This window comes from Octopus bimaculoides, chromosome 24, assembly GCF_001194135.2.
Source record: "Octopus bimaculoides isolate UCB-OBI-ISO-001 chromosome 24, ASM119413v2, whole genome shotgun sequence".
Taxonomy (NCBI): Eukaryota; Metazoa; Mollusca; class Cephalopoda; order Octopoda; family Octopodidae; genus Octopus; species Octopus bimaculoides.
Genome location: NC_069004.1, coordinates 13,445,969 through 13,457,173, shown reverse-complemented (window position 1 = coordinate 13,457,173; position 11,205 = coordinate 13,445,969). Strand labels below are relative to the sequence as shown.

General features: G+C 36.5%; 1 protein-coding gene across 1 annotated transcript in view; it reads right to left on the bottom strand.

Annotated features, from left to right (window-relative positions):
- LOC106882744 (dihydropyrimidine dehydrogenase [NADP(+)]) overlaps nucleotides 1-11,205 on the bottom strand; it is a 56,733-nt gene that overhangs the window by 23,082 nt on the left and 22,446 nt on the right. Inside the window, exons 5-12 of the mRNA XM_052976520.1 lie at nucleotides 10,106-10,267; nucleotides 8,847-9,043; nucleotides 7,987-8,068; nucleotides 6,989-7,076; nucleotides 5,874-5,981; nucleotides 2,934-3,103; nucleotides 2,348-2,558; nucleotides 1,458-1,636 (exon numbers count right to left, since the gene is read on the bottom strand). Coding sequence (XP_052832480.1) covers nucleotides 1,458-1,636; nucleotides 2,348-2,558; nucleotides 2,934-3,103; nucleotides 5,874-5,981; nucleotides 6,989-7,076; nucleotides 7,987-8,068; nucleotides 8,847-9,043; nucleotides 10,106-10,267 — 1,197 coding nt within the window. The remainder of the gene's footprint in view (nucleotides 1-1,457; nucleotides 1,637-2,347; nucleotides 2,559-2,933; nucleotides 3,104-5,873; nucleotides 5,982-6,988; nucleotides 7,077-7,986; nucleotides 8,069-8,846; nucleotides 9,044-10,105; nucleotides 10,268-11,205) is intronic.

Sequence of the window (11,205 nt, the reverse complement as noted above, 5' to 3'; positions counted from 1 at the left end):
CGAGATCGTTGCCAGTGCCCCTGGACTGGCTCTTGTGCGGGTGGCAAATAAAAGACACCATTTCGAGCGTGGCCGTTTTCGTGCGGGTGACACGTAAAAGCACCCACTACACTCTCTGAGTGGTTGGCGTTAGGAAGGGCATCCAGCTGTAGAAACTCTGCCAAATTAGATTGGAGCCTGGTGTAGCCATCCGGTTGCACCAGTACTCAGTCAAATCGTCCAACCCATGCTAGCATGGAAAGCGGACGTTAAACGATGATGATGATGATGATGATATATAAATATATATATCGTGTTTGTCCCCCACCACTGCTTGACGACCAGTGTTGGGTGCATTTTCGTCCACTAACTTAGTAGTTCAGCAAAAAGCAACTGATAGAACAAGTACAAGGTTTTACAAAAAAATAAGTAATGGAGTTGATTTGTTCAACTAAAATTCTTCATGGCAGTGTCTCAACTTGGTTGCAGTCTAATGAATGAAACATGAATAAAAACATAGTGTTAGCACCAGTTAATGATCTTTCTTTTCATTACAAATTTGATTTTTATTAATTAGCTACATCGTTTCATTCATTATATTAAGTCTGTTAGCTTCCACAACTCTGAAATCAATTGTTGTTCTTGGGTAGCAACCATTATTTCCTATTTGCTTACCCTTAGAAAGTATGAAAAATGGTTAATATTCCCTTCAAACTTTGCTTTTCGTACATTTATCCAAACCCCAAAGAATCCCTCTCAACACATGGCTATGATACTCCCCTCCACTACTCCTGCTTATGATCAGAGAATCACATATTGTCAGCCACTAATGGACATGCTCAAGTGGTTATGGTCAAGCAACTAACAAGTAAATCTGTGGTGTTGAACAGAATATCTGCTACAACAATATTTCTGCTTCAGCAACTCGGTGCTGAATCTGTCTGAAATGTAATGGAAAATAGGTCAGTTTCAAAAATATTGATGCCCAGGTCACAAAAGCAAAATTTGAAGGGAATAGTAGTCATTTCCTTTGATTTCTAGACAGAAGCAAACAGGAAATAACACTTACTGACCAAACACAAAAAAAGAAAAAAATTAAAATTTTGTTACACAGTGTAATGTGATCCTACATAACCTTAAATAGACAGAATTGGCATGGCTATAATGCCTTTCATCATAAATCTACTCCATCAGGCCTGACATAGATTAACCCTTAAGTGTTCAGATTACTTTGTCAAATACAGCGTTTATTTATTCACATTGATTAGAATTTATTAATGCATTATCTTGTAGCTTTGAGATTTCCATGATGTGATTGTTTATTTTTACAATGACATTCTAGGGTAGGTGTGAGAGGCCAGATCTAGACAACTTGAACATAAAACAAATAGGAAATTTTGGGCTTGATATGACTGGTTGAAACAACAATACTTGAACACTTCGCCTGAAATATATATATATATTTTGCTTACTTGTAAATACATATGCATAAACCAAGAAGCTTGTTTTCCATCGTTAACAGCCTCGACTGTCATCTCTGAATTCCCAGCAATGTCTCCACCACAGAACACATCTTTCTCACTAGTTTGCATGGTGACAAAATCAACTTCTGGGAGGTTATATTTAGTGAACTTGATGGGTTTCATGGCATTTTTAACTGTTTTTGGGGAGAAAAAAAAGAAAGTAGAAAATATTTCTTCAGAATTCTTTAACAGAAATGGTATTATGGTATTAAATGGTATTAAGTATACATTTAAGTGTAGGTATATGTATTTATGTATATGTAGAAGTATGTATATATGTATGTATTTATATTCATAACTTAATCTTATATACTTTCTAAAATCTCTGATGAAGCCTAGAGAAACACCCAAGTACCTCAATTTCATCTACTAATTACTTCAGTCCACTGGAGGGATAAAGGTAGAATGAGGTATTTTTGCCTCTTGGCTGAAACAGCTGTAAGATATTATCCCAATCTCTATTGCTATTTGCTATATTTTAGTAATTACTGATATTTTATATATTATATATGTAGGACATAATATGTGATATATATATGTATATTGTTATAATTGTCCTTTTTGTAAATAAATAAATTGACATAATATAATGTCTATAAGTTGATGAATACCACCTATTGATCCCCTCCATTTTCTTATTGCTCTATGTATGTATATATATATATATATATATATATATATATACACACACACATATATATACTGGAGTCTGGTACAGCCTTCCAGCATGCCAGCCCAGTCAACCCGTCCAACCCATACCAGCATGCACAATGGACATTAAATGATGATGATGATATGCATAGGGTCAGGATCAATTTTATTTTATTTTATTTTTACATTCTTACCTTCATCCTCAGAGACTAAGGAACCAAATGCAGATATTATGAAGTCAGCTTTCAACACTACCAACTGATCCTCATCTTCTGTCATCTGGCCATTCTCATCCACTTCTGTCTTTGCAAACCGAATTCCTGTAATGCGACCATTTCTCTCAAGGACTTCCTTAGGTGACATAAAAGGGATGAATTCACATCTCTCTTTCTTTGCAGCCTCCATCTTATTGAAAGGAGAGAAAAGAAGACAAGAATGCAATACTAAGTTTTTTTTAACCCTTTAGTGGTCATATTACTCTGTCAAGTGTGATGTTTATGTATTCACATTATTTTGAATTAATCATGCATTAGCTTTTAGCTTTGAGATTTCGATGATGTGATTGTTTAGTTGAAAATCACACCCCATAGAAAAGATTGGATCACGCAGTCCCAGATAGACTGTTTGAAAATAAAAAAAGGGGTGGTCATAGGTGGAAAGTCTTTGATTACAGGCCAGCTCAATTAGGACTGATCTGGAGCTAGACAATGATGTGATGATGACAATGATGAGAATGATGATGATGATGATGATGACGACAATAGATAAATATTTGCTTACCTCTTCTGGGACAGCTCTGAAATTGTTAAATCCTCTCCTGAAGACAATGTATACCCGTTTGGCACCGCACCGAAGGGCAGAAGTGGCACAGTCCATAGCAGTGTCTCCACAGCCAAGAACTATCACTTTACCATGCAGCTTCGGTAAATATGGTTTGCAGGAACACATTCCTGAGAAAGATATAAACATACATCGCTTTTAGCTCTTTTACTTATTTCAGTCATAAGACTGCAGTCATGCTGGAGCACCGATTAAAATTTTTAGGTGAATGAACTGGCCCCAGTACTTGTTTGTTTTATTTTTTTTAAAGTCATGTACTTATTCTATTGGTACAGGGACATAAACACACTAACACCAGTTGTCAAGCAGTGGTGGGAGACAAACACAGATACAAAGACAAACACACACAAACACACACACACACACACACACACACACACAATTGACTTCTTTCAGTTTCCATCTACCAAATCCACTCACAAAGCTTTGGTTGGCGCAGAGCTATAGAAGACACTTGCCCAAGGTGCCATGCAGTGGAAATGAACCCAGAACCAAGTTGTTAGAAAGCAAACTTCTTACAATACAGCCACACCTGGCTATATATATATATATATATATATATATATATATCATCATCATCATTGCCGTTTAACATCCGCTTTCCATGCTGGCATGGGTTTGACGGTTTGACTGAGGGCTGGCGAGCCAGAATGTTGCACCAGGCTCCAATCTGATCTGGCAAAGTTTCTACAACTGGATGCCCTTTCTAATGCCAACCACTCCAAGAGTGTAGTGGGTGCTGTTACATGCCACCAGCATGAGGGCCAGTCAGGTGGTACTAGCATCAACCATGCTCAAATGGTACTTTTTATGTGTTACCTTCACAGGAACCAGTCCAGCAGCACTGGCAACGATCATGCTCGAATGGTGCTTTTGAAGTGCCACTGGAATGGGAGCCAGTCAGCAGCCCTGGCAACAATCACGTTCGAATGGTGCTTTTAATGTTCCACTGGGATAGGTGCCAATCAGGCGGTACTGTCATCAGCCGAGAGTGGAGATTTTATTCACATCCAAAAACTTCTTTATTTACATTATTTACATTTGACGGATATTTGTCCTCATCTTGTTTGTTGTTAACACAATGTTTCGGCTGATATACCCTCCAGCCTTCATCAGGTGTCTTGGGGGAAATTTCAAACCTGGGTTCTCGTTCTTAAGGTATTTTTTGATGTTATTATTATTAATATTATTATTGTTATTATTATTCAGGTCACTGCCTGGAATAGAACTCGGAATCTTGGGGTTAGTAGCCCGTGCTCTTAACTACTATGCCATATGCCTGTGGGCATATGGTTAAGAGTGCGGGCTACTAACCCCAAGATTCCGGGTTCAATTCCAGGCAGTGAGCTGAATAATAATAATAATAATAATAATAATAATAATAATAATAATAATAATAATAATAACAATAATAATAATAACATCAAAAAATACCTTAGAAATGAGAACCCAGGTTTGAAATTTCCCCAAGACACCTGATGAAAGCTCAAGGGTATATCAGCCGAAACGTTATGTTAACAATAAACAAGATGAGGACAAATATCCGTCAAATGTAAATAATTCTTCCTCTCTTAAATATAGAACTGAAAAACTTCTTTATTTAAAAGTTTTCTACAGCATATACATCTGACCTAGCATGTGGATAGCCAACATCTAAATCAATTTGTGAGATAATATATCTGCCAGAATAACTTATCCTTTTTATACTAATATATATATATATATATATATATAATCGTCATTATTTTCATCTTAATGTCCATTTTACCATGATTGCTTGAGTAAGAAAAAGTTTACTGTGGCAGATTTTCTATGGCAAAGAATTTTCAAGAAAGGTTAGAATATTTCTCAAAAGTTTTTCAAACATAATTGTAATTAAATCAACCAAAACATATGAATAAGCAAAGACAAGAGATACAAAATACCTGTCTCACCCATTTTTCTCACACTAAATTCCAATATATTTATAATCTACACCATCTGAAAGGTAGTTGTAGAAAATTTCTTTAATAAATACCTATTTTTCTGAAGGTTAAGAGGAAACAAATTGAAGTGTATGAATTATCTAAAGCACTGTTTCCTCACCTCTGAAAAAGTTTTTCGCAAATTCCACTATAATTGTAACCTACACCAACTGAAATGTATTTGTAGAAAATTTCCTTTCCAGAAAGTAATGAAGAAAGAAAGTTGGTGGGACACCTTCTGTAGTTATGCCCAATTGACGTAAGTAAATTAAAAACCAGTTTTCTTATTTAGCATTCTATGTTTTCAACAGCACCCAACAAAGATGAAAAGATACTAGAACCATCATAATTTGGTTGATGCTGGATTAGAATTTGTAGAAAGTAACATTGCAAATATTTGGGCAACCTATATATTTCCAGAAATATAAACAGAAATGCTAAAAGACTTTATCTCACAGTGTAAGATTTTATCTTGCAGTGAATTAAAACATTACAGTAAATAAAAATTATTTTTGTGATTGAAGCATATACTTGAAATCAGTCACAAAAAAAGAATCTCAGAAACCACATTTTTATGAAAAATATATCAAAACTGGAACATATAAGAATTTTCTAGAGAGGGTAGACTTAAATAATTGCTTTCTTTTAATAAAAGTTACATACACCAAACTAATTAATAAGAAGCTTTCTTCATTATAGTAATATATTATTAGTAGCTTTAAAAGTTTGTGTCCTGAAGTATACTTAAATATGCACTGAATAAAGGACTCAATACTCATTATTGAATGAAAATAATATTTATTATCAATGGTGACTGTTTACTTCAAAGTTCTATCCTAAACCCAACCCATACTCCAGCTGTTACTACTTCCAACACCCCTACAATCTTCATCACTAAATGACCTTTACATCTTACCTGCTTTAGAAGCCAGTGCCACTTTAGGCAGAAAACTTTTTGAAGTATAGAAGCCTTTTTCTTCAGTCATGTTGGCAAATATTCCTGATTTACGAGGATCTGGTAAACCTGTTTGAGACAAGAGACACAGGGAATCAGTAATGGGAAAATTCCAGGTCATTTTGGAAAGAAGAATCATCAACATCACATCAAAATATTGGAGAAGGATTACAGTTGATATCACATCATTTAATAATATAGTATATCACGCAGATCATTATCATTATTTTAATGCCCACATTTGCCACGTTTGCAAAGGTTGGACAATGGTCAGATATTCTTCCCTCCCTTGTTTCCAAGTAAAGTAATATTTTGTGGCAATTAGGTAAGTATAATATACCTATATGTACATGTATATATACTGGTGTATGAATACAATTATATGTATGTGAGGATAGACATATAGCTATATGTGATTGTTTTATGCTGATATCTTTGTGTATGAGGATATGTGTAGGTAGGTATGTATGTAGGTATATATGTGTGTAGGTAGTTGGTTGTATAAGTGTGTACGCATATATATGTGTGTGTATAGGTGTGTATATGTATGTAGATAGATGATTGTATATGTGGGTGTGCATGTAGATATATATATATGTATATATATGTGTGTGTGTGTGTGTGTGTGTGTGTGTGTGTGTGTGTATGTGCGTGTGTGGTGGGGTGTATGTGTATGTATTACACATGCATAGGTATGTTTTTTGGTTATGGACTCTGGTATGTACCGCTACTTTTAACCAGGGATTGATTGATTGATTGATTGATTGATTGGCCAATTAATTATTTACTTATTTGAGTGGTTGATTGATTGGCTGATTGATGAATTGGTTAATAAGTCGTTAGATTAATAAGTTATTGAGAATACTCAAATCTAGGGTTACCTCCATTCACTCATAAATACATAAATACACACACACACACGCATATATATATATATATATATATTATATACACACACACACATATATATATAATTATATACACACACATATATATATATATTATACACACATACACACAGACAGAGAGAGAGAGAGACTGAGAGGAAGCAAGCAAGAGAGAACTAGAGAATTTACCGATTCCAATAAAAATTGCTGCATAACCATCTTTCCTCAATTTAGATATAGTTAACTGTGATTCTGAGAGAGCTTGTCCAAGTTCAACCTGAAAAATAACAGGTGAATAAAAAATAGAATCTGTTAGGGTAATGGTGGTGTTGGTGGGTATATGTGTAATAAAGGGAGACAGACGGATGGAGAGAAGAAAGAAGCAAAGAAAGGAAAGAATGAAGGACGAAACCTAAAGGAATAAAAAAAGACAAAATAGGAAAACAAAAAAAAAACTGACAAACTGGAGAGATGAAATATAAAAAAAAAACCAGAAAGACAGGAAATAGATGAAGGTGGAGTAGGGGAAGAAATAAAAAAAAAAGGAAATAAAGAAAAGAGATGGAAAGAGATAGACAGAGAGATAGAAGGGAGATAGAGGAGAATTGGAGAGACAGGAAGAAGTGAGTGAGAGAAAGAAAGGATGAAAGAAAGGAAGAGAAAAAGACAAAGAAAAAGAAAGATATAGATGCAAGAGAATGTATCAAAGATGAAGAAAATAAATAATACAAATGATAAAAACAAACAGGTGTGACTGTGTGGTAAGAAGCTTGCTTCCTAGCCACATTGTTCTGGGTTCAGTACCACTGCATGGTACCTTGGATAAGTGTCTTCTATTATAGCTTTGGGGTGACCAAAGCATTGTCAGTGGATTTGGTAGACGGAAACTGAAGGAAGCCTGTCATACATGTGTGTGTGTGTGTGCGTCTTTGTCCTCCCATTACTGCTTGGCAACCAGTGTTAGTGTGTTTATATTCCCATAACTTAGCAGTTCGGCAAAAGAGACCGATAGAATAAGTGCTAGGATTAAAAAAGAATAATTAAAAAACAAGTCCTGGAGTCAACTTCTTCGACTTAAGATCCTTCAAGGCGATGCTGCAGCATGGTCGCAGTCAAATGACTGGCACAAATAAAAGAATAAAAGAATAAAAAGAATAAATAAATGGGAAAAAAAGTTGTCTGCTCACCTTGACCCCAAGATCTTTCATGAGTTGAATCTCAAAATCAACAACATCATAGGGCAAACGGAATTGTGGAATCTCTGAAGAACTTGAAGAGAAACAGAAATTTGTTTAGCATCAAGCACTCTCTTTCATGTGTTAAGAATCAGCAACAACAACAATGGTTTCAAATTTTTGCACAAGGCCAGCAAATTCAGGGGAGGAGTTAAGTTGATTATATCAACCCCAGTGTTCAACTGGCACTTCTTTTATTGGCCCTATAACGAAAAGTAAGGTTGACCTTGGCAAATTCTAATCGTCCTCATTTAACATCCATTTTTCCTTTAAATCATAGATAAAGTCCATCTGGCACAGGCTTCAGCACAGTTCCCATCTGCCCAGTTTCATTTACACAGCTTGAAGCATCTCAAAACTATGCTTGAAGACACTTGCCAAAGTAGTACCACACAAAGAGACTGAATCCAGTACTTGATGACTACAAAGCAAAATTCTTAATTAACCAGCAATGCCTGCACCTGAGTAATAGGCAGCATAGATCTCTAAAACATCTCTGTGATTCTAGAGATCCCTGAAATGCCCCTACGATTTTAGAGATCCCTAAAACGTCCCTGTGATTCTAGACATCCCCAAAACACCCATGATTCTACAGATCCCTAAAACGTCCCTGTGATTCTAGACATCCCCAAAACACCCATGATTCTACAGATCCCTAAAATGTTTCTGTGATTCTAGACATCCCTAAAATGCCCCCAATGATTCCAAAGATGCCTAAAATGTCCCTGTGATTTTAGAGATCTCTAAAACGCCCCCCTGTCGTTCTAGAGATCCCTAAAATATCACTGTGATCAAGAAAATTAATAATTTACCTGAGACCTCCAACATAATTGTTTTTCTCAAAAATAGTTATATCTGAATAACCAAGGCGAGCCAGGAAAGTGGCACAGCTAATACTGGCAGGCCCACAACCCAACAAGGCAATTTTGGCCCGATAGCTGTTTGGGAGATTCTCAATTGATGGCAAACTGGGATCACGAATTTGGGGGATCTTCATCTGTTTAAAGACCTGAGGGGGGAAAAAAAGAAAAAAAAAAGAAAATAAATAACAAGAAAATACATTTTGATGACACACTCAATAGATGAGGTAAGATCAATATTAAAGGTTAAGATGAAAGACTGAATATTAATAATTTTAGATATTAAATATTTTAGAATATAATATACACCATTTCATACCCTTAATTTAAAACAAATATTGTAAAATGAAGTAAGAAATGAAAAGGTAATATTTATTCCCGCTTGGAAGTGGATAGTGTGTTAACCGTTTAGCATTCAGATTATTCTGCCAAATGCAATGTTTATATATTCACTTTGGTTTTAATTAATCAGGCATAATTTTGCAGTTTCAATATTTCAATGATATAACTTTATTTTTAGAATGTGATAAGAGGCAGTGGTGATGATGATGACGGCAGTGACAAAGGAAGCAGTGATGATGATGACAACAACAAACGTAGTGGTGGTGACGACAACAGAAGTGGTGGCAGTGATGACAATGACAGAAGTGGTGGTGATGACGACAACTGAGGTGGTGGGTATGATGACGACAGAGGAGGTGGTGATGATGATGACAGGTGATGGTGATGACGATGACAGAGGTGGCGGTGATGATGATGACAGAGGTGGCGGTGATGATGATGACAGAGGTGATGGTGATGACGACGACAGAGGTGGCGGTGATGATGACGACAGAGGTGGTGGTGATGATGACGACAGAGGTGGTGGTGATGACGACGACAGAGGTGGCGGTGATGACGACGACAGAGGTGGCGGTGATGATGATGACAGAGGTGGTGGTGATGACGATGACAGAGGCAATGGTGATGATGATGATGACAGAGGCAGTGGTGATGACGATGACAGAGGCAAGATTGATGATGACAGTGGAAGTGGTGATGATTGTAACAAGAGGTGGTGGTAATAACAGAAGTGGTGATGATGATGATGATGATGATGATAATGAAAGAGGTGATGATGATGACGACAATGTAGATGGTGGTAGTGATGGCAATGAAGGTGGTATTGATACTTAGTATGGAGAATTTCAGAGTAAAAATGTTTAATTTACCTCAACAGCAAACTGTTGCAAACCACCAATGTTGATGGGTCCTTCTTCAACAGCAGCCAAATTACAGCCTCCCTCACAAAGGTCACTGGTAGGACATACCATTCCACATGTGAGGCCAAGAGGATTGTCTGAAAGTATAGCTTTTGCAGCACCATAATAGTTCTGAAATTTAGAAAATTTTAAAGGTATTTTATTTACAGTTTAATGTTTTAAAATATTCAGAGATGTGAAAAAAATAAAAATAAAAAAGGTAGTGCCCCAGCATGGTCACATGAAACAAATAAAAGATAAAAGATAACAAAAACATAAAAAATTTTTTTTTTAAACCTACCACATGCATGACTGTGCAGTTAAGAAGCTTGCTTTGAAGGCACGTGGTTTTACTTTGAGGAAGTAATGGAAAACTAATCCCATGACCCCGACAGGCAGAGAAGATGGGTGGATGGGAAACATACCCCTCTAAACTCAGTGGATTAGATACAGCTGTGAACTTTACTTCTCCAATGTACTTATTTAGAACCTAATGGACTCAGTACAGCAGTGAACTGTACCATCTAGACACACACACACACACACACACTAGAGCAGAGGTTCTCAGCTGGGGTTCATATGACCCTTGGGAGTCTACCTACGATTTTGTTAAAGTTTAGGTGCAATAAATTGGTTGTACTTCTACAATGCACAAAATATTTTAACAATTAGGCGTAGGAGTGGCTGTGTAGTTAATAGCGTGCTTACCAATCACATGGTTCCGGGTTCAATCCCACTGCGTGGCACCTTGGGCAAGAGTTTTCTACTATAGCCTTGGGCCGACCAAAGCCTTGTGTGTGGATTTGGTAGACGGAAACTGAAAGAAGCCCGTCGTATACATGTATATATATGTATATGTATGTGTGTGTATATGCTTGTGTGTCTGTGTTTGTCCCCCCAACTTTGCTTGACAACCAATGCTGGTGTGTTTACGTCCCCATAACTTAGCGGTTTGGCAAAAAGGGACCGATAGAATAAGTACTAGGCTTACAAAGAATAAGTCCTGGGGTCGATTTGCTCGACTAAAGGCGGTGCCCCAGCATGGCTGCAGTCAAATGACTGAAACAAGT